Source organism: Serinus canaria, chromosome 7 (assembly GCF_022539315.1).
Source record: "Serinus canaria isolate serCan28SL12 chromosome 7, serCan2020, whole genome shotgun sequence".
NCBI lineage: Eukaryota > Metazoa > Chordata > Aves > Passeriformes > Fringillidae > Serinus > Serinus canaria.
In genome coordinates this window covers 16,857,281-16,882,619 of record NC_066321.1, presented here as the reverse complement: position 1 = coordinate 16,882,619, position 25,339 = coordinate 16,857,281, and the positions used below count along the sequence as shown (strand labels likewise).

Sequence of the window (25,339 nt, the reverse complement as noted above, 5' to 3'; positions counted from 1 at the left end):
GATTCTGCAATTCTTTATTTTTCTGTTGAAAAATGTGTCCTACCAATGTTTTTCACCTTGAACTATACTTCTAGTGTTTGTTTGGTGCAATGCTTTAAATAAGCTTACTGAAAATGTAAACGAAAAAAAAAATCAAAGTATTTTCATAATGAAACACAGTTGTTTTCAAACCTATTTTAATTGCACATAACTCTGCTGAATTAATGCAATTCCTACTATGACCTTCCCTAAATAAAATTCGCTGTCTTGACAAAGACTGAAAAATTATTGAAAATTGCTTAAACTAATACAAATGCCTGTTGGTACCCCTCAAAACATAGTGCTGCATTATTTTTATTTAAGCCAAGTTATTATGGTTTTTTCAACCTACCTCTTCAATTTTAGAGATTAATCTAATCTTTCATCACTGACCCTTCTCAGGTGCTACTGACCAAACTCCAGTGACGTTGGACTTTGGTAATTTTTTATTCCTGTCCCACATTGGGATGATTTATGTTTTAAGATATTACATTCTGAGTTCTCTTTTGTTAATAGACAGAAACCTCCAGTCAAGTATATCCACATTGTAGTATCTAAAAAAAAATCTCTTCTTTTAAAAAGACCTCAGTTCAAGTGTATCACACAGTTGAGCAAACGAGATTTGCTATTCACTGTTAATCCTGAAAATTACTTCTTAATATATTTTCAGTTAAATACACATTTAAAAAAAAATTTCTCCCAAGGAATCATGTGTGATGCAGGAAAAAAACCCACTTTTTAATACTGTCCTTTAAAAAAAATAATTAATTTGAAAATTTGTCAGTGAAATATTTCAGTTTCTTTCTTTCTAAAATAGCACTGTTTCAATGTTTCCCTGTTTAAATTTTCAGTTGTGAAATTCATCAAGTGTAGTATATCTCACATTCACTATAACTATACTGCAAGCATCTGCAAAAGAAGCATTTATACTAAGCAAATAAGACCAGAAGCCTTGGATTTGCCTCTCTCACATCGTCGGCAACATATACACACAAAAGAATGAAAAATCTTCCTCAGTTATTCTACAATTGATTTTCAAAGGGTTTACAGGCTTAATAATTAAGTTCTTTTTAGAGATGTACCCCTTTGTGCAATCTGCCCTGACCTTCCATGTCTGACCTCTTAGCATCAGGTAATACAGTGTGCAATGCACTCAGAAACCTTACACAGGTGCAAGGATCTGGGCACAAAATGTTCAACTGTGTGTGCAGACAGAAATATCCCCATTAACAACTCAGAGGAGTTGCTTTTCAGAACATTATTTGCTACACACTTCTGGAAAAAAAAGACAATATGTAAGAGATTTTAGACTAAGTTTAGGGCCTGGACAACTCCAAGTAATGCTCATGTTTTTGCATACCATCTTTTCAAACTTCCAGTAATGTGAACTCATCCAGAAAACTATTTCAGATCCAGCTTCCCCCCACCATGTATGTACAAAGAGTGTACCCCTGAAAAAGATTTGACTGTTCGAGACTGACTGTCAGAACCAGGCCTTCTGACTTCAGTCTGTGCTCCTGACAACACCCCTCTGACAAAACTCAAATGTAGTTTTAAGGTGAGCAGAGTCAGAAAGAAGAAAACCTATCTTGCAATTTCTGGCCCAGCTGTGATTTCAGTAGAATTATTCTACAGGCAACCTGGAACCTAAAAAAATCTTTACACTCCATGTAAATTTTCAACATTTTTCACTCTCTGCTTTTTTAATTGGTGTTTTTTTCTGAATATGTCACTGCTTGTGTATTTTTCACTTAATTTCATTTTTCTTTCCTTGCCAAATATTTAACTGCTTTGTAGCTTCTGTACATGTTTATAGATGCTTAAACAACAAAGCAGGAAATTTTCCTCCCATACAAAATGTTTTCAACATTTCAATTAATCACCATAGCTTATTAGTGTAGGTGTAGATATCATAATTAGGATATTAGCAATAATTTTAGCAATGCAGTAGCCTAAGAAATTCTGGAATGAGCATTTGAACAGTATTTATCTGCCAATTTAATTATATTACAAATGGGATTAAAAGGAGAGCAAATGTGATATTCATATTTGCCAGTCCAGTAATGAATATGTCCACAGTTTCCAGAGGGCAATTTTTTTCTTAGTTTGTTACTTTAACAATTCTTCCCTCACCTTTAAACAGTGTAAGTTAATATCTTAGAAAACCTAAATGGTCCTATAAATCAAATCTTAGTATCAGCAACAATTTCAGTGACAGGATGAATATTTGCTAAGGAGAGTGGTGTGAAATGTCAAAGGAAGTAGGTCTCATTTAATCACTGTAAGGTCCCTAATAAATGTCAGCCAAATTCATTCTTCTTGTCTTTACCCATCCCCCTTAATCATAGCTATTCAATTCAAAAGGGATATAATACATTTAAATTTAACATCTATTTTTAATTGTTCTCTGCATTGAGTCTTTCAGAATAGACAATCACACAGATACAGGAAGCATGTGAATTTCCCATCCTTACCACTCACGGTGGCTCATTTTCAGTCAGATGGAATTGGAAAATGGTGACATACACCTCAGAAGATACAGGTGAAAGATAAAGAGAATTGTATAACCCATTGCCCAGAGTTCTGTATGGAAATTTATGAGACACGGTTTAATAGTATGGGGCTGATATCTACTAATTCAATTGTGGAAATGGGATCAAGAGTTTGAGTTATTCTTAATTTCTTCATTCATTTTTAATGCTGGTTTGATTAAAATCCTTTTCATGTCTCAGTTTGAACACCTTTAGAAGAAAGTAAAATTATACCAGTACCACCAGTTACCAGTATACATGTATAAATATATATTTATTTATATATATACACCAGTAATATAAATATATTTTAATAAATATATATTCCAGTACCACCATTATACCAATTGAAGGGCAGCAACAGGCAACATTGCAATGCAAACTGGAATTCCCAGAATAGATGCTTTTTGTTGCTACCAATATAATCATCTTTAGTCTTAGCATCAAGTTTTCTCCTATTCCTTATGTGTGCAACTACATAACAAATCCAGGGCAGGAGAGAAAGGAATATCCAAAGGTAATTCTTTCCTATAAGCCAAAGTTGCGACGAAATTTAAATAGGCTATTTACATATCAGATGTCTCCAAAGGTCTGAATAAATTACTCTAATTGCAAAGATGCAAAAAGCTGCAGGTACAAACAGACAAAAGCATTTGTCCAATATCTTTTTCATGGGGTTGTTACTGAACTGAGCAAGTAATTACGTGGTGTCTGTCTCCAGAGACATTGTTCTACATCACAAAGTGCTAGGAAATATTCTCAGGGCAGATTCAGTCCTTCTTCCACTCATTTTTATTGCATAAACAAGAAGATTAAGCTGTCAAAATCTGTTAATAAATCTTAGTTTTAGTTAACAGAAAAATAGGTTTGCAAAGACATTTGCTGCTACAGGAGCCCTTTAGCATAAAGCCATGTGAAATTTTGCATGACTCTTTCCAACACAGCATTACAGGAACAGGCTTCTTAGCATGATTTTAGAAAGAACGTAAAACTTCGCATTGTTTAAAACAATATTCCTTATGACATACTGCATTGTTCCTGGCTTATGCTTGAATAAAAACAGAAAGAATTGGATTTTCAGTCCTTGATTGGTCATGTTGAGTCCCCACATCATGCCTCATTATTTGACAAACTGGCTTTGCTTGAATATTCAATAGACATCCCCAGTGCAATTGTCCCTAAATGCCAACTAAACATCACCTAACACAGTGTTTGCTTAGAGTGGACTTTCAAGTGGGGGTAAATAGGCTTCTGAATTTTAAGCTTAAAAGAAAGGACTTTCTTCAAGGAGAAGTCACAAAAACCACACAAAGCCGAGCAAATATTCCCTGGGCACTGTTTTTCTTCCAATTTCTTTTTCCTTGTCTGTAACCTTTCAAGAATACAAAATGCTTTGCTATACTGGTCTCATTAATAAATTACAACTAGTCAATTTCAGGTTTCATTCTTCTGCACTATTCACAGTATTTGTTTTCTAAAACAAGTTTTTAAAATTTTGTTACTAGAACCTTGACAACACATAGGAAAAACAAAGGTTTTGGCTTCTATTATTTTTTTTCAAGTTTGGCTGAAAGTAGCTATGGAGCAACAGGGAATAAATCCAGAATTATATCTCACACAAAGCTGTATAGAATATAAATATTCTCCCAATTCTTAGGGCATTTCAGGAATGTGAAAGTCTTAGCAACTCTGTGCAAGCAGCAGCTTTATTTCACAAGATATTGTATCCCCCGTCCCATGTTGCCTTCCAAGTAATTCTTCTACCTCCCAGTTCCTGTCACTCTTCCTCACTCCATGAGGAAGAGTGACAAAGCATGTCTATGTCCTTTATCTGCCAGCATTTAGTGATAAAATGGATTATAAACAGCAGTTTAGACCAGAGAACAAGACTTTCATTAACTGCATTTCATATGGTCCTAAGGGGCTTGTTACTTCTTGTATGCTGAGCATGGTGAATAAAGCTCCCTGTCTCAGACTTCCTGAATGTCTGCACAAAGCAGGACAGTATCTCCTTTTCCAAGACTAGCACATAAATAAAATTTCATTAAATTCCCTTTATGTTCTGCTTAGAAAAGTATTATACCTTTCCAAGACCATTCCCCCACTGAAAGAAGTAGAAAGTGATGGGAGGTTTTGGCCATTAAGAAGGAAGACAATATTGAATTTGTGAAGTTTAGGAGTCAGTAGAAAGCCACCCTTTGCCTCCTCATCCCAAAGATGAAGATTACATGATGAACAGGCAAAGATAGAAAAGGTTTTCGGATCTTTCACATTAATTCTCCCTCAGATTAGCTCTCTTTTCTTTCCCCAGAGAAGTTCTTATTAACATTGGACAATCCCCATAAGCCATGCTATGATGAAAGGACAAATAAGGTTATAAACATGGACATAGGATAACAAAATAAGATTGGTTATGTTTTGGAATGCATAGCATTCTTTGCATTTACAGAAGTCAACTCTTGCTTAACAGAGCAATATTAAGTTTCTCTGTATTATAATAGCGATCACACTCTAATAATTTCACAGTAACTAGTCAAAAAAGAATCTATGAAAACTTTTCACTTCATTACTAACAAAACGGGAACTATGGGGACTTTTCTGTGCTCCGTTTCAGTAAAATGGTAATAGAATTAACACGAAGCTGAGTAAACAATTAAATATTAAATATATTTAATGGCATTTCTACTACAATTGGTAGTTTTAAGTTTATGCCTCTGAAAGAAGGCATTCTGTGCATTTGTTTTGATGACAACGTGAGAATCCCACTGAGGGAAGTGGAGGGTATTTATTTCAAAAATAAAAATAGTGATTATTTTATAAAAGTGCAAAGAATAGCCAGCATCTTCCTCTTATCCCTGTATTACCGTAAAATTTTGGTACTGCAGATATGTTTCATTCAGAGCTGTCTGGCAAACAGCAAACAGGATGGTTGAGATCAGAAAATGAAGAGTATCTCTGCCTCTAGTTTTTTTACTGGCTTTGGTCTTGTTCTAGTAAGCAAGCTGGTTTTGGCTCTTTCTTTGTTATATTTTGATTTATTCTTTGTTATCTTCAGTTTTAAATGAGCAGAAGTGGCTATGGTTTGTAGAGATACCTACAATGTACTACTTGTAAGTCATAGAAGTAAAAAATTATCACAATCCTATGAGATCACTCTGCCCAGAAATTTCTACATGCTTGCAGAGGACATGTTCAATATTTTTCTTTCTATAGCCTTAGTTGGTTATCCACAGCAGCTCTAGAAACAAAAAATATGTGAGAAGTCATAAATTCTTTGGCACAGGAAGACAAGATTAGTTCCAAAATATATTGAAACCAGACTCCGCCTTCTGAAGGCTGTCCTCAAATTTGTACTGAGTGCAGGAGTCTAAATTTTTATATGGTGAAACACAGATAGCCAGTGTAAAACCATTCAGGGCAAGAGGGTTCCAGAGCCATCCCGTAGAATCATAATGAATTTTGAAAGGTTCTTGTCATGTGAACCGTGGCAGTTTTGCAGAATTAGGACAATTATCTAAATGCCTCATTTTTCAGGGATCCTTTGAGCTTGGCATAGGAAATGGCCTGTGAAGATTTTCTTCCCAGGAAGGCTGAATCAAATCAGTTGTTTGGGATTTGTCATTTTTCAAGGTTTACTTGTCAGAGTTTTTCCTATGAGAATTTGGAGTGTCTTCACTGTTGTATTAGCTGCATTGTCATCTCCAAATTGTTTAGAAGTGGAACTACCACAATAAATGTGGTAGTTTCTAATAAATGACTGCAGTTGTATCTAAAAGATGCAGTCTGATAAAAATCTGCCCAAAAATCTTCCATACAAAATCACTGGAAAGGTAAATAACGTTTATGAACCAGATGAATTGGCTTGATGTGCCTGCCTTGTACTGATCTTTTGAAGTAAGTCAGCTTTAAACACTGTACAGACAGATAGATAAATAGGTTTTCCCTCATCAGAATTGCTCAAGTGGTGCAATAGATCCTTATATAACTCTACTATACCCTAAGTCAATATTTCTTAAATATTTATTCTCACTTGTGTGTCTATTTTAGCAGTCACTTGTTTCACACAAGGCTCTGTGGTCTTGTGAAATCATACTATTGAACACATACCCATGGAATAGTACATCATATCCACACAGCAAACAGAGGACTGAAATCTGTTCTTCCCATATGGATATTTTTCTACTAATTTAACTAGATGAAACTGTGGGCTTTACAAAGTCTTAAATAAAAGTAAAGAAGTCCCTATAACCATGGAATTCAAGCTGTCAAGAAAATGTCCAACTTGTCCTCTGTCGTCTCCAATGATGATAACAAGAGAGCAAACCAGGTATATTTCATAATTACTCCTCAGTAGTAATCATAGGAAAATTCAGATATCTTGCTGGCTATTGAATTTATTATCTATAAAATTTAATTTCTATTATTTTCATAGTTGCTCTCATTAGATCATCCACTTGCCCAGTGCTGTTAGATAAGAAATGCAAATTCCAAAAACTACATTACCATTTTTATTGCTCATTGGAAGCATGTCTTACTTTTGAAATATTCAGTATAGAGACAAAACAGGAAAAACATGCTGAGTGCAATGAAGAGCAGTGAGATGCCAGAGTGCAAATACTGCATAGGATTGTTTGTAAACAAGCTTATTATTATTTTTATTGCTATCAACTCTAACAACTCAAAGTTTATCTTTTGAATTTGCCAATGTTATTTCTTTGTACCCATCTCTTCTTTTTAAATCATACTAGAGTATTCCTTGCTATTTTGAATTTTGTATTTCCTTGTTGTCCCTTCAATAGAGTTAGATACTGAGAAGTGTGTAGGAGATAGCAGTGTCTGTACTTGGAAAAATTCAGACTAATGAACTACAGTGGATTTGACTAGTCTGTGGTGTATTTGGTCTTCAAAGGAACCATGCTAAATTAAACCACATATGAACTTTTCCTATTTTTTGTTCCTAAAATATTTCTACATACAGCTTAAATTTTCAATCATCTGCTCTTTTTGCCATGTTCTTAAGCTGTGGACTGTTAAACAACTCCTGCATCTCCCCAGAGATGCAAATCCCTAGCTCCAGTACAAATGAGGTTTGTAAATTCTTGAGGGACGAATGTTCTACACAAATGGGAAATAGCGTCATTACTTAGCACTGTGGGAAGCATTTCAAAAGCTGAAACACCCTTGCCTTCAAAAGCAGGAAAGCTTTTAAAGACGTGTCCTCATCATCCCCCTTTGCAAATACTGACAAACCTTTGATCCACTGTAGTGTTATTCAAAGCCATGCACGCTTCAGCTGAGCCCCACTTCCAGATATTGGGGGATACCTGCTCAGCCTATAAATCTTCATGTCAATACTGTCCATTATCATTTCCTTCCAAGCAAATCAATAAATATAATTTTGACTTTTTGAACTTAGTATGCATTTTATTTGTTAGCTAAAACCACAAAGATTATTCTGAATTCTCTCCAGCCCCTCTGTTTAACCAGTCTATGTTTCAATGGTTGGCCTGCAGCAGTTCTATTTTTAGCTCTAATGGAACAGTCTTAAATTGCTTATTTTCTGTTTACTAAAGACATTGAGCTTGTAACCATGGAAACTGTGACAAGTGCCACAGCTTAACTGTTTTATTAAATGGATAGAAGTTACAGCTGCAAAACTTGAAAGGCTAGCGTGTCAATTTTATACATATCTTGAACTGCCATATATACCACATTATAGCAAGTACTACATTAAATATTAGAGACCAGAATCTGGTCTTGCTTGTAATGATATAAATTATACTATCTCTCTCCTAAATGGGAACAAACAAACACAAAAAAAAAATTCTCTTGTACAATCTAGATCAAGATCTGTTTTTGTCAAACTGCACAGGCTGTCAAGTTTCAGTGATTACTGCATGTGAGTGCTTAAATTGTGGATGATGTACATTAAATCAGTCCCTAGTTATCATGGAAAGACCCTGTCTCACAGTTGTGTCTGCATGAAGTTTTTAGCACATTATTGTGTTGCTTACAGCAATCACATTATTTTGGAACTACTATGTTTTGTAACATTAATAGAAAGAATTAAATCAAAACTAATGACCTTGTCAACTGAAACTTCTAAAGCCATAGTGAAAGAATTAACACAAAGGACTCCTTAAATCTGTAATTAGATTTTAAATAAGAACATTCTGGGCACCAGAGGTATTGAAAGTTTACACTCTCTCTTACTTTTAGTATAGGCAGAGTATGCTTCATACATGTGAAAGCTAGGGTATTTTCAAATTCAGACTTCAAATTGTATATAACACTTAAGTCATATCCTTCTGAAAATTATTGAAAATTATTAGCATGGTTTAGAAGATTTTTGTGATGAAGTATAAAACGACCAACAAATAAATTTTTTAACACAAACCTAAACATTTCCCCAAAGTCCCCAAAAGGCTGAGAACTAAAATAAGAATAGTGGTGTATTTACACCATAAATAGTTAATGCATGACTCATCCTGTGTAACAGAACCAAATGCTTGAAGAATCTTCAACATTTAGAAGAATCAGGTTCTGCTTTCTTTGCAAGGACTGTGGTTGGAACGGCGTTCACTTTTCTACTTTTGGTGTTAAATGTCTCCATATTACAAGTCTGTCTATACAAGCACTTCCAGTGAACAAAATAAACCAAAAAGTAAAATTGACATTTCAAAGGAGATGCCTTTTGGTAAAGGTAAGGCTCCAAGAATTTATGAACAGTGGTATTTCTTTCTATGAAAAAATTACTGTTTAAATTAAAATATAATATGTTTGATGCTCAATTATTGAATTCAAATAAATACTCTTCACTGTCTGTTGGTGTAACTAGACTTACTGAAGTGAAAAAAAAATTATGTTTCCTTCCATTTATACTTTTCTTTCTCTTTTTTTAATCCATCTGCAGGATCTACCTTCATTTGCAACACCCACATAATTCCAGTGAAAAATCAAGAGGGAGTAGCAATGATGTTTATTATTAATTTTGAGTATGTAACAGATGAAGAGAATGTGGCATCTCCTGAGAAGTGCAAGCCAATATTACCATCTAAACTTGTAAATCGTAAGTTACACAATGAATTTTTTTTGCTTACCTCTACTTTTATCAGGCAAAATAATCAACATGGGCTGTAAGGTTAGCAAAGGATGCAATCCCATTGACTGACTCAATAATCCAAAATCGTAAGAAGCTAAACCTACTACAAGATGATAGTAAATAATCTATCAGATCTTTGGTAGTACTAACAGCCTATATCTTGTGAATAGTACTAGGACATATAACTTCATAAAAACTACAGTCTTTCACAGAAGTGCATTACCATTGACAAAAATCAATTACAAATGGAAAACTAAAAAAAAACTTTGTGGTATAGCCCAAACATTTCATCTTAGCCAATTCTAAATTGAATATTTCTATTTTATTTTTTAAAAATGGTGTTATTTGATTAATAGTTGGTGAAATGTGATTAAATTAGACTAGAAAATATAGCAATCAGTTAAAACATAATTAAATATCCTGATTTTATCAAATTGAAGTATTTAGATTGACTTGAAGGATGGGGGGGTAGATGGGTGGATGCCCAGGATATGCTTTTGCTTTCATTCCACTCTGGAGCATAAGTATTGTCAAAATTAGACAACTCAACACAAATGTCCACTTATACAACTGCACTGTGTAGCTTTCTGTCCCACTATCTGCAGAACATGTGCTCTTTTGCTGACCTTCACTGTGTGCAGCACACAATACTTCTGCTTTACATCACCACTCACGTAATCCACTCTTACTACAAGCTTTACAGAACACATCTGTACACAGAGCATGTACGAGCTCTTAGTCAAGCACCGCATGCTCTAACAATGAGCATTAACACTTGGAAAATACCTTTTCACAGTGAGATAACCTTTAGCATTAGAACAATAAAGAAACATAAGTATTCCAATTGTTAAATCAGCACTTCAGGTTTCTCTAGTTAAGAAATAAAGACTGGTACAATTCTCATTGTAAAAAGCAAGGAGAGAACTTTCTTGATGCAAACAGTATCTGAAGCAGTACCTGAAGCATCCATAGAACCCTACCATGACAGGGTGTATAAGAATGTGGCGAAGGAAATTTCCATTACTGAACTCTTGCAGTCTACAAATAATTATTGTTCACCAAACATCACAGTTTTCAAGAAGCCTTTGTAAAGAGTCTTTACAGTACTTATTTAAAATCTTGTGCTTTTATGCTTCCTTTGCTTATTCTGTTTTGCATTGGGTTTGGGTTTTTTTAGTAGCCAATACATCAGCTTTTGTTGGGATTTTTTTGGAATACCAAGAAAACACTTTTTTTCTGCTAATGGTACAGTTAAAATCCTATTAAGGAGCATCAGAAAAATTTAAAACTTGCATCAGAAAAAAATTTCCATAAGTACATCAGATAAACTCTACCCATATTCTGGTTTTATTTTAGTATACCATGTTTTTTTGAGTTTGAAATATCTTCCTTCGTTCATTTAAAAAACAATTTTATAACATAGATAAAGTTGTTCAGTTTGTTCATGCTTACTGTGGTTTTATGGACAAAATAGAAGGTAAAATACCAGTTGGGTAGAAACAACAGAGCTTCATGTCTTGAAAAAGAACATTTTGTTCTCATATCTGTGACACATCACTGTACCCTTTCAAGTGTTATCACTTGCCGCATTTTAAAGTGAAAAGCCACTAAAGAGGAAATCTGCAAAAAATACCCCCACTTTGTCAAAACATCCTTCTCTTGTTTTATGGTATTCACACCTGACATACACAGGGGATTTCCTTGGTGAAAGTTCTTGAAAAATTAATAAGTGGACCTCCAAGCTCAGTATATAACAGATCTCTCTCAGAGAGAGATCAAGGCGCAAAAGGAGGCAAGGAAAGTTTCTTGAACCATTCTCCTGCTAGCTGGTACAGCCAGATGCCAGAAACTGGCAGAAACTAGAGCAGGCACATGGCTGCTCCATCTTCTCCCGAGTTGCTTATGGTTTCAGAGCAGACTGCTATGTGGGCCGGATGGGATGGATGGGGATACAAAATATGCTACATAGCCAAAAATTCCTCTCGGCAAGAAAGAGGCCAAGCTATGCAAAACATCCAGAAATAACTGCTAGATATTGTGTACAGTTCAATAGCAGTTTTAAACTAAAACAGAAAAAAGCCTTGAAATATGAAGAAGGCAGAGAGAGACCAATAAGCTAGACAAAAAGTCAAAAAAGGTCAATTATTTACCAGTGAAAACATATTTTTAAAGTCATGTTTCCAGCATAAGAAAGGTACACAGCAGATTCTCCAGGAGATAGCTTTTCGTCATCATACTCTATTTAGAACAGGTAAATCAGGTGATCTCTTTTCCCTGCATTGCACACAAAATGGACAGTAATAGGTACTGGTCCAGGGGAAAAAAAGCAACAAAATCCCTTCGAATGCAGCAACCAATTTAGAGCAGAAAAATAGAGAGGGAACCAGACACATAACAAGTGCAATACATCTCTGACAAACAACCAGGAAAAGCAACAACTAATGACAAAAGACAAAATATTTCAGATTACATTAACATCTACTACTCAGAAGCACACAGAAGAACACATATCATGAGACATTTCTTTCCAGAGCTCCTTAGATTGAGTTTTCTCATATTAGAATGCCTTTTCAACATGAGAGGGGAAAAAAAAAAACAACCCAAAATAAAACCAAAAAAACTGAGTCAGCTTGCAGGAGAGAAGTAAAAGTTATTAGGAAGCAAATAGATTGGAACTATTTTCCAGTCCCTTTTCATATTCTCATCCTTCCTTTAATGGGTTTATCAAGAGTTGATCAAATTTATCAAGTGTAACCTCAAAAAGCCTTTCTTTTTTTCCATAAGCATCTATTCTGCAAGCTGCAGCCAACAGTTTTGAACACTTACCATAGGGTTCCTTATGACAGAGGTGAGCTCAGCTGATTACAGCAGAGTGCTAATAACATCGAGGTTGTGGATGGTTGTTGATCTCTGAATGGGTCATTCACTTAAGACTTGGACTCTGTGATACTTCCATTTTAGAATATTCTTTGATTTTGTAAAATCTAGTGCAATGTAATAAAAAACAATTTCTGTTAAAGGGCTGAGGACCCTCTGAAAAATTAAGACCTATGGAAGACAAGTAGCATTTTTTAGGTTTAGCTCAATGACTGCATTTAGCTCTGGATAGGCAAAAATTTAAAAATTTATCAGCTGAATACTGCTGGATATTTCCAACAGTGTTTGTAAGCACTCTAGTACAAGGATCCTGTCTTTTTTAATGTGCCAGGATGATGTCTAACACAGTTGGGTTCTGATTCAGCACTGGGCTTGGTAGATGATGATAATAATAGATTAAAAATAAAAAGTGTATTTCAGGAGTTTGATGAGCACATTTGAGTATAAATAGAATTCTTTCTAGTCTGGTGCTCAAGAGTTCCTATCTTATATGTAGCAAATGTCTGAATAGGCAGGAATGTGAAAAGTGAAGATAGTGGTTTCCAATACAATAGCAGTGTAAAAGTTCTTTCAGTTGATCCTTTTCTTCCCCTTATATTTTCTGGCACAAATTTATCACCAGTTCTCACTGGCAGCTGGAACAGTTTTTGTATAACCAAACAGTGATATTTCGGAAGATCCTAACCCTGTAAAAAAGTCACAGCCAACTGATTTTTCACTCTTTTCTGTTCATTATTTTTGTAGTTTGCAGCAATTCTATTTTTAAATATATGCCAATTCCCTAGTAAAACTAAGGAAGCCTTTGTTCATATATAACTCTTCTCTTTTTTTGAGGAAAAAAGGGTATAGCCCAAAACTTTCGCTATATCTTTTCTTTTGAACTTTCTAATCAAACTTAATTTAATGCTACCCCTGTTCCATCTTTGCATTTAGAGATGTGCAAAAATTTCTTCTGTACATAATTGTCCCACAACTGGGTAACATCCTCTTCTCCAGTAAGAATATATTTGTACAACATGCACTTAAAGAGAGACTTAGAGAAGCTGCTTTCTGCTAGAGATGCCCATTCATCATTCAATCTTTTCAAGCTTTGTCTCATTTCCATATTTGTGAATTCTACTCATTCTTACTTCAATTATTTTCTAAGAAGTTTGCTTGGCTATTGTGCTGCCTTTTCTTAGATCATGTAAACATTTTAGAATTCCAGAAATTAACATCTATACCTAAAGATAAAAGCACTTAATAACTTTACCCCACCTCATTTTACATGTGGAACATCTGAATACTTAAATACCTGCTTTGTAAATGAGGCAATATTTGTGTAGTGCATTGAAGTGTTAAGACTGATAGTTTTGAGCTACATAAGCCCTAAAAATGGATTTTACTCATCTCTAACAGTTCTTATGGACTGTTCTCTCTTACACCTTCTAAGACACTAACAGTTGCTTGATTGTCACTATAATGATAAAAAATTATTCCCAAAAATGTTCATAAATTTTCATAAATATAACCATTTGCAAAGCTGTAAAAAATTTTGAACTCCAACTGAAATAATGCATAAATAATGTATATTTAGCAAGATACTCATGGTAAAAGAGACTCCTTCCCGTTAGACTCCCTGTAAAAAAGAACACAGAGCTTTGAGTAGGTTTTCTACAGTGAACTAAATGAAGGAGAGATGTGATTTTATACCACCTTAGCAAAGCCTTCTTTGAACACTAGCAAATTGTATAAATAAATATATCTATTAGTAACAGTTGTTAACCAAAATAACATATGAATTTCCATTCAGTGTGCTGTACAAACTTCATCAAAATCCTTATTATAAAGTGTTAAGCTATGACTCCTGGGTGTAAATATGTCTTTTATATGAATGATTGAGGAAAGGGACCCCTAGTGTTCAATTTTATTCCCAAATCTCTCAAACATTCTGCTGTGGCATGTTCATCCACTCCATTATTTTATGAGGAGTTTTTATGGCAACTGACAGAAGTAGTGGCATAAATTACTATTTTCTTATGGCACCTGATTCTATTCCTCAAAGCTATGAAATATTTCTTGTCTGTCAAACTAATGACTACAAGATATCAAAATCGGCCTTGACTCAGACAGAACTCAGAAAATCAACAGCCAATTCAAACTAAAGAAACACATAGTTTGAGGATCCTGAATTCAATGTGAAGAATGTGGCTACAATTTTTCTACTCAAAAGAGACAATTTGTGAGATTGCAATGGGAAAAACCTTTAAGAAATTAATTCTGAGTTGTCTTCATTTTCTACCCCACCTAGAGCATTCTACCTTTTTACTGACCTATAATGCTTTTTCTATTTAATCCAGCCCTGTCTAGATCACAACTTCTATTAATCAGTAGGCTAAAATAGCTAGTCAGATGAGCTTACTTTATCACAAGTTTAATTCTTTTAAACTATTTGACTAGCTAGAAGTACTAACCTATAAACTAAATATTGGTTCCCAAACACCATGTTTATTACCTCATGGGAGAAAGCCCTTAAAGTTATTTGATTAAACATGTAATTGCATTCTGCCAAAGAGGGATATTTCTGGATTGTCTTATCATTTTATCATTTCAAAATGTTTAAGCCTAATAAAGACTCTCTAGAGTAATTTCTTTGATATCTTTCTGTGAAGGAAATGAGAGGATCAGTTATGCATCCAATAAATGGAAAATAACCTTTTTTGGATAAGATTCAAATAAAATGAAGAGGCTAATAATATTCTTAAAACAGCCAAAACTATAATCAGAAAACCTTTGAAACAACTTCTTCAAGGTGCTTACTCTTCAGCAAGTGTTTCCCTCTTTCCTGGCCCTTGCCATGGAATTACATCTGAGAAGCAGAGAACCCTCTATATACTGATGTAAACAAGCACTATTGCAATTTAAATTTTCCTTCCAGTCAAAGACCTATCTTAACAGTATTTGCTTTCCTCTGTGCAAAGTACTTTGCTATACAAATATAGCAGTTTAGTGAAAGACAAGCACACATTTTTAGTCTTAGAAATATTAGGACTGCAATGTTGTCATGAAATACTGCATACTGCTTGATACATGCAATTTTGCCTCATAGAATATGGCACGTATAAGAGTAAGCCCCTGACTGCCCAAAATGTAATGAGGTATTTTTAACAGGTCTCCTATCTATCTGTTCCTTTCAGGACATTTAAAACAGGGGGGTTCTGTGAGGTAACTTGAAGGCTAGGATAATGATTTTCTGAAGTCATCCCACATTATAATACATACCCTCAGGAAAGTATAAAGGTAGTGAGTTTTACTTCATTCTCTGATGGAAGAAAGAGACATGTCTCTATTATTCATAATTAGAATTAGCACAGAGAACTTAACACATCTGTGTGCTTGCCAAATTGAATTATAGATTTTGACCTTGAAGAGGAGAAAAATCAGAACTATCAGGCTATCTCAAGCTTAGACAAAAATGACTCTACTAGAAAGCAGGAAAGATTTCAAATGGATTTGAGAAGCTTTTAGATGGATGTTTACAAGAAATATGTTTTTTCATTTATAGTCTTCAATATGAAAAGACTTGCTTTAACATAAGCAAACAAAACAGGCCTATAGATAATATTGAGGGAGTTTTCCTCCACGTGTCTTACTTCTCAAGCATAGAATCCTATTATTATTACTTGATTGTTTTAAAAATCCAGGCAAGTTGGGCATTTCAAAAAAACTGAGAACTGGCAAGGACACATAGTCTGAAGAGCTCTTCCCATGAAGAGATGGAATAAGTGAGGCCTATCAGGAATATGAAACTAAGCTCATATTCTTAACAAGTGTCAGTGAATAAAGTCTATTCTTCTGATGAAAATTATGAATTCTTCAACTTTTCAGTAAGTTTCATCCAAATAAAATTGTCATTGTCTAGCAAAAAATTTACCATTAGTTAGAAGTTCAATTTCATGAGAAATAACATGTTAGTACACCTACTTCAGTTTTCGCCCTGGAGCCTTAGCCAACTTTAAAACTTGGTAATTAGAAACATATATTGATCTAGTAATATTAAATATTTCCTAATTGAATACTTCTTAAATTTTCCAAATAAAAAGTCAACGGACTTTCAGAACAATTCTTCAGCATATTACATATACTGTCTTTGAATTTAAGCTACCTGAATTTGCTTCTAAAATATGTGGAAATTTGATATTCTGCCTTCTTTTCTTAAAATTCTTTATTTTTTGAATCTGTTTCAAGCAAAAGCTTTTTGTAAATTTAGTTTAATTGTATTTCAGATGGTAACAACCTTTCAAGTGGCTCTTCTTCAGGTAAATCTATCTTCTAAAATTCTATCTACAAAAGTCCTTTTATTGCTTTGTTCTGGCTTTATTATTTCAAGATCTCATTACATTTTAGATATTTCTAGAAGAGTGCAAGTCATAATCTGGCTCTTACTCTCACTGTCTGAATATTTATTTCTGCAAAAATATAGACATAACAGGTAAACTATTAAATTTAGTATAATTATATGACATATAAAATCCAAATTTAATGATACTTTTCATCTTATTATTACTGAAAGTTGCAGTTTGCAGAGCATAAAAAAGACTTCAATCAATATATGAGATGAAACACATTGCAGAAATGGATAGTGGTATATGAGTTCAGTGTTAAAACATAGAAAACATCTTCAAGCTTCCTGTCTCAGAGAAAAGCAATATTTTTTATCCTATGAAGTCTGGCAGCCAGGGTGATGAAGGGCTGAGAACTTCTTGAGAGCTTGGTTTAATAGACAGAATAAACTCTTTTTCCCAGCTGTCAAAAAAAACACCATAGTCATCCCAAGACAGCTAAATACTGTGCTAGGTAACAAATATTTTAGATATAATATTTTCTGTGATGCTTGCTGTTTTATTTCATTGCAGTTATTTACTTATTTTTTTCTTTCATACTTCTAATAATATTTAAGAAATAAAAATGCAAGAAGTAAAACCTCTTTCTGAGAGGATAAAAAATTCTTTTTTCATACAGCTTTTTTGCAAAAGCACTTCAACTCCTGTAAGTGTAATGAATAAGATATAGTAAAATGACATTTCTATCAACAAGTGGAAGAAAAGTATGTAAATGTACCAATTCATGTTAACATTCAAGGATATCAAGACTATGACTTTTGAGGACACCCTGTTTACATTGTTCTGACTAAATTCACTCATCAACCACACACAGCAGAGCCCTACAAGCAGTCAGAGACTTCTTTCCTTTCCTTTCATATTCTGACAGATTCCTATGTGCAGATATCAAAGTTAAATCTTTCTCACAAGAGAACATAAAGACTGCTGGTTTCTTATACTGGTAGAAAACACAAGCAAACTTAAATTTTACAGAAAACTAAAAGTGCCTAAATTAAAGGAGACCACACCAGAGGATTAAAAAAAAGGATATTCAGTGTCTGAGAATTCTGAGTTCCAGCTTCTAATGTGAATAATTGCACATGCCTTGCTTTTTTCCTCCTGAAAATAAATCATTTAATGAGCAGAGCAAGAAAATTATCCACTTAAGTATGCTTCAATACATTTTGGGAAAAAGAACTGAAAAAAACATAATTGTCTCTTTCTGTAATTCTTTGTCCCAAGGTGTGCTGGGCCCAGACAGAAAATAAGGTATCATCACATGAGTTGCTAGATGGTATTTCCAAGCCTTTGAGCAGCAATTCAATAGCTATTTGTGATGTATTCTGATAATCTAAATCCTGCAATTCTGTGACATTTATTTCTGAGAAAGTATTTCAGAAAAGGTCTGGCTTGTGCTACTTTTGTGAAAGTAATTTTGCTTATTCTTTGGGGAAAGTTTCAGAATAAAGGTATTATGGAATTAGCCCATGCTCTGGAGGACAGTCTGTCATAACTGACCTATCTTATCTACCCTTGTCAATGAAATCTGTTTATAATAGGTTGGTCATTGTGGATATGTATGCTCTGTTCTTTAATCTTATATATTGAAAAAGTAACATATGTTTCATTATAGCCAGAGCAGCCATTCACCATTGTAAAACCAAGACCTTTTCTTCAACACCCTACTACAGACAACAGGTTGTACAGAAACATGAGCAGCTCACTTTGGTTCAGCTCTCAGCCTAGGAGAAGTGGCATATCACAACTGGAAACAGTTCTAACAGTTTCTACACCTCACACAGATAACCTTCTGCAAAATATTTGTACATTTGAGCTCATTTGATTTGATTTTAGAAAGTCTAAATCTAGAGATGGTTGAAAGAAATAGATTAAATCTAGCTGCCAGCTAGGGAGCCTGAGACCTGCCAATATTTTTCTTTTTGCTTTCACATTCCGGGGTTTGGATAACTGCTTTGCATCAGCATGAAAATAACAATACTACCAGTGGTGCTTCAAAAGCTGGCTGAGCAATTCTTTGAGGATTTGCTCAACAAATCAACAACTTTTCAGCTGCTATCTCTTAGGATTACCCTTCTGCAGTGCTTGGGATAGTATTGCAGGAATCCCATTGGGAGATAACACAGCATCTTCCACTACCTGGAGACCACTAAAGAAATTGCAGAGAAGGTAAAACTCTCTCAGTTGCAGGCATTTCTCTGACATAGTCATTGTATCTTGTATGTAAATATACATTTTCATCACCAGAAATTTGGGGAATACTGTCACTGCATCAAGGCAACAATCAGGCCAAATATAATTTCCCTTTCTTTTTATTAAATATTTTCACAGAACAGACACAAGAATCACTAGCCCTGTAAGTGTATTGGGTTACAAAAGAAGTCCTTGTTCAGATATTTTTGCTGGAATACCCTGCTTTGTATTGATGGGACAGAGAATCTGCAATCATGTTTGTAGGTGTTGATAAGGTCTTTTGAGAGCTAATTTTCATTCTTCCTTTTATTTCCTGACACAAAATTCCATATGGTTGTATTCAGTGTTTAAGAACAGCAATTTTCTATTAATGTTAGCACTTCTTATTGCAATACACATGGAAAAACAAGGATATTAATTTTTCTTATCAGGATAGGATTTTTCCCTGCATCTTTTGCCCAAAACTACTAATCTAAACATTTTCTTTCCATGCATTCTAAGTCTTCTCCTTTGATCTCCCAAAACATGAGATGGAATTAAAAAGGGGTTCCCGAACACTAAAATAGTTAATTTGAGTTTGAGACTTAGGAGACAATTCTATCTTCAAACAGTTTAGAAAAGTCCTATATCATCTACAGTGATATTTTTGGATTGAGTTCTACTATTTAAAAACTTTAACAGCTGAGATGGCACAGAGAATAAGTGCAACCAACAGATTAACTCATTTTCAAATAACTTATTCAGTAAAGTGAGGTTTGAAAGGAGGAGGTGGAATGTACGCCTGGAATTGTGACTCAGACTCAACTACTTTCCTCAATTGCTCTTAGGAAGACACAATCATACAAATCTCTGACTCAGCATTAAGAAAAATTTGGCAATCTAGTCTTTAATAAACATGAGGATTTTAATGTAATATTATCTCTGAATACATAGTAAATAACTGCTGCATCTGAAAACTGTTTGAGAATTGTAAGCCGAGATTCATCTGCTCTGACATCATCCTTACACAAAACAGGGGTTGTCTATTAGCAAACAAAAGATTTCACCCCATACACAGGAGGCCAGGAAAGCTTCCACTGGCACTTTTATTCTATGCTGGGACAGCAGGCCTGAGGCCTGAATGAATTTTGCTTTGTGACAAATTGTGTTATTACACTTCCTTGCTCAGCTCAGATCAGTAAACCACACAAATTCTGAATGGGCCCCCTGTTAACTTAACTACAGGAGAGAGGTGAATGTTCAACACACCATGTAGCCCATTACCTCTTCACTGAAGAATAGCAATACTCCTTCTCTTAGAAATATTCAAATTAAAAAGCAGGAAATAGGGTTTGAGACTATTTATTAGAGTGTATAGAAGAAAAGCAAAAAGCTGCTCATCTAAGTTTTCTATTTTATGCCGAAAAGTCTTAACAAGAAGCAAAATTCTCACTGAGTATTCTTTCCAGCTGAACTGCAGTTAGACAGCTAAATCAGTAATGCAGTATAACGTGGTCATATTAACGTGGTGAGGCAGAAAAGACCATCTGCAGCACCATGAATATGACTGAAATAGAGTGCCAACAAAAAGCCTTGGATAGCGTCTAATGCCAGAAATCCTTATGAATGGTGTTTTTAAGAATTTCAGCCTAATTGATAAAAAAGAGAATTATACTATTTACTTCACTTTGGATGCAATAAGCTTTCAAAATTGATTTATATGCACCTTTACAGCTCAATCCTATGTGGATTAAAAATAATAATTTTTTAGCATTCTACACTAATTTTAACTGTGAGCAGTTGTAGTGTTCAAGCTTACTTAGTAAGTTAGAAGAAATCTACACACTCCCAAGATTCACTCTGGTGAATATCACTGTGTAGACTGAAAACTGGCACTTATAACTGCTGTTTTAAAGATGCATGACTCTGGTTTATGTAACAGAGATTTCTGTGTATTTTACTGTGGTGTGTATATGCTTGGAGTGATAAATTCAATGCTAAATATTTGGAATTCAACAAACTTTTTCAAAAATTGACAAGGACAAAAAAGTAACATCATTACATGGATTTATATTTTAATGTAGGGAAAAAGGCTGGAAATAAATCACCAGATTTATAAACACTTGGATATTATCAATAGTCTCACAGGTTTTTTATTTTATAGCACATTTTCAATTACTTGGATAAAAAAGGTTTTAACAATGAGGTGAGAATGTAAAAGAATTATTCAGACTATTAAATGAGATTCAAAGACTTATGCAAGGATGCTGGGTGGCCAAGTGATAAAAGAGCAAAAGGAATTCTTTTGCAGACACAATATTAGAGACTAAATTATCTATTACCAAACAACAAAAATATTTCTCAGCTGTTGCAAAAATATCTTAAATTAGCTCAGTTAGAAAAATAATTCAAAAATGCAATTAAATATTGGTAATTATAAGGAAGTGAACTAAGGTCAAAACAAAAAGCCATTATATCACTGCATTGATCCCTAAGTCTGGAGTAGCTCAGGTCATTGTCAAAAAGGATTACATTAGAAATAAAAAGAAACTGAGAAGAGTGAGAAGAATATTCAGAGGTACACAATACAGTTACACAAGCATTCTTCAGCTTGCAGAACAGGTATACTGAGAGCAATTCAGCAGATGTATCAAAAACTGTAAACATATTAAGACTATATTGAGACTATAAAATGTAAGTAATTATTACCTACTTTTTATAGGAACTAGAACCTTCCCAAAGGCAAAAAGTGTATAGCAAGTAAGGGCAAGTATTTCTCACAAGCATATGCTAAAATTATGGCGTTCTATTGTATTGAATGCTTTGCAGATCAAGCTACAACCATTTTTTAAAAACACTGAGATGAATTCATAGAAGAAAGATACCCCAAACATTCAGTTTGTGGTTTGAGCAAACAACCTCTAGCTCAGGAAGTTTCTGAAATTCAGATAGCTAGAAACTGAGTAAATTTATTGAGAGAAATAAGACAATGTAGTGACTCTAAATGTCTTCCTTCATGTATCCACCACTGGAAAGTATCAAGGTCCAACAGTGTGCTAGATGGACCTTTGGTGTCATCTAGTACAGCAGCTTTAGCTCTTAGACAGTTTTTCCTGAGCAGGGTTCTCTCACCTTCATCCATTTAGAATTCAAAATGCAATTCTATATTCAACACTAAACATATAGGACATCCATTTTAAAACATTAAATGATTAAGCTGGGTCATCTGTTGTCCTCCAATTACTCTCTGTCATATGCATAAAAGAAAGACTATTTCAAAACATGTCAGTATCAAATGATAGATTACAGTGGTATATATTAATAAATGTTAGGTAGCTACAAAAGCTGGCAATTTAAACTGACTGAAAAAAAAAAATCTTTTCCCAAGCAGAACTTCTTATCCCAGAAAGAAAGAATAAGAATTTACTTTAAAATATTCTCCAAGAAATCATTTTGATGTTGATTCGCTGTTGAAAACATTTATGTAGCAAAGTGATGAGATACAAAATGTTACTTTATAAGTCAAACTGTTTATACAATAACACCTGATCATTTCAAATTTTTTAATTATTTTATTTTGTTAAACTTTCTTTAGCATTGCTTTTTCTAAACTGTTTAATATGTTTTCTGTACATCTGAAGTCCCCATGCCTCCATCTGTGAATTGTATTAGAAAAAACCCTACAATATTTGTTATTTAGGTTTGGTTTTTTAGAAGGCTATTCTGTAAAGTCTGCAATTCTTCCTCTATAGTTTCTTTCTGTGCACCATGTTATACTCTTCCTCTCAGCTACTGATATTTCTTACCATTACACAAAGTGTTAGTTTTCCACACACCCAGGATAGTCTCCCTCTGCTGTTCAACACACCAAGCCTAACTCACCCCATCCCATGCAAGTGTAAACAATAAGTGCATTGTATAGGTGCAACTGAGGCTTGAGAGCTGTGTCACTCTTTTTTCTTTGCTTTGCTCCTTTACTTTTCATTTTAAACTTGTTAAAATTGTTTCATCTAATCATCAGATGTAAGTATTGGAGAGGATTGTAGCAAAACTGATATACAGCTTATTTCTCGATACTAAGAAATTATCCCTGGTATCTTCCTGTTTAACCTGTAGCCCATAAATGCATATGTCAGCAGTACATTTATAAGCACACGAAGTTCCACTAGTATTAGAATCCACAGATATCTATTTCAGGATAAAAACTACCAAGCAAGTGTTGGACATATTCTGGCAGTCTCTTATAGATACATGGACTTTTAATTTAAAAAGGATCATCTGAACCCCATAGCTTTTAAAATATGCTGTAGAATTAATGCTTCTATTCACATTCTTAGCTCAAAAACTTAGGTCTGACTGAACTATGAAATCTTTTAACACTCCAACTATAACAAACAAAATTGTATTTGTATATTTACACATTCCATTACTAAGCATTTTAATTTATTAGGAATAGCTACTATCATTCATTGTAAGTGAAAAAAGCTGATTTTAATGACCAGAAACTAACGTGCAATTTTCTTCTGTTTCTGCGTATTTACATGTAGGCAGACTTTTTGGGTTCCGGCTACCTGGATTGAGGCTTCTGACCTACAGAAAGCAATCCTTACCCCAGGAAGACCCCGATGCAGTCATAATCGATTCATCTAAGCACAGCGATGACTCAGTGGCAATGAAGCACTTTAAATCACCTACGAAAGAAAGCTGTAGTCCCTCAGAAGTGGATGATACAAAAGCACTGATTCAACACAGTAAATGTTCACCTTTGGTTAATATATCTGGACCTCTTGACCACTCATCACCTAAGCAGCAGTGGGACAGACTTTACCCTGACATGATACAGACAAGCAATCCACTAACCCATTCCAGATCAAAGGAAAGTATTTGTAGTATACGGAGAGCCTCTTCGGTACATGACATAGAAGGCTTTAATGTCCATCCCAAGAACATTTTTAGGGACCGTCACGCAAGTGAAGGTATGGTAGAAAGTCAATCACTATTCTCTGATGTACTAAAAAAGGCGTATTTTCAATATTTCTTAGTAATAATCATCACTTCGTAAACAAAGCTAAATATAATGATTCAATGGTACATTGAAAATATTAAGGGCCCAAATATGTCAGGCTTATGTACACTAAATATTGTTTTTCATTTTCAAGGAGACTAATGGAATCATGGTGTTGATCTTCTCTATAGGGATATAGCAAATATTGGGGTCAGCATTCCTAAAGCCAATATGGCTTTAGGTATGGCCAATGGTGTTTGGCGGGGAGGAGCAGCAGGGGGGAATCAGGTGATCAAATTATAATTGCATGTGCCATTCTCTCCTTTACTTACATTTATTAGATTGTCTTTGATTGTATGAAATTCTACTTCAGAGACTGATAAGTTTATTTCTCTTAAATCTGTATAGTGCAGATTTTACATTCACTCATCCAACACTGAGACATGCTTTTTCTCTCAGGCTGAAAAAAATATCTTCAGCAACTCCATTGCCATGCTTTGTGTAATGAATAGTGAAATACTTAGTGAAACAGTGAAATGCTTAGTGTAAACTTCATTTCAGTGTGATTTTCTCCTTGTGCTAGTATATTCATTTTTCATTGTAGTAGTTCCCAAATGGTCATTCTTCATCCAGTTATATATCTATGAAAATGTGTAAAAATCAGTTTGAATTTTAAGTGTCTTTGATTACAGTGGTAGAAAGCTAATGCAAAAATTACCACATAATTTTAATACTTGCCAAATGGAGGGGCAAAAATTTCTATCTCCATTTTATGGAAAAACTTCTTTCAAACGTTAAGTACTAAGGAAAATAATTTCTACTATGAGGAGTCAATAATCCAATTGAACTCCTAAGGCCTCTCCTGCAATGTGATCAAAACACTCTCAGTCTGTTTTCACTTTGCCTAAACTACAAAATAGTAGAGAACCAGGCCTTAATTTATGTCATACATCGTCATTCTAGAAAAACTCAGCAGAAGAGAGGATGGCTCTCAGAAAGGCTTTAGAATTAGTAACCATCCTTGATGCCATCTGCTTACAGTCATGTTAGAATTGGACACCTTATGCTGAAATGTTTAAATTTATCCAGCAAGTCCTAATTGTCTAACTCAACGGTGAGCCATAAAACCCTATTATTGCTATAAAATTATCCATGCAAGTTAGGGAACCAAGATTCAGCTTAAATCATCTGCTCCAGGCTTGCAGTTTCTGAGCAGGGAGAATGCAAGTACAACAAGTAAAAGTAAATTACAGTC

The 25,339-nt window shown here is 34.3% G+C and overlaps 1 protein-coding gene across 1 annotated transcript in view; it reads left to right on the top strand.

Annotated features, from left to right (window-relative positions):
* Positions 1-25,339, top strand: part of KCNH7 (potassium voltage-gated channel subfamily H member 7) — a 203,078-nt gene that overhangs the window by 112,675 nt on the left and 65,064 nt on the right. The window contains exons 3-4 of the mRNA XM_050976980.1: positions 9,463-9,622; positions 23,631-24,055. Of these exons, the coding sequence (XP_050832937.1) occupies positions 9,463-9,622; positions 23,631-24,055 (585 nt within the window). The remainder of the gene's footprint in view (positions 1-9,462; positions 9,623-23,630; positions 24,056-25,339) is intronic.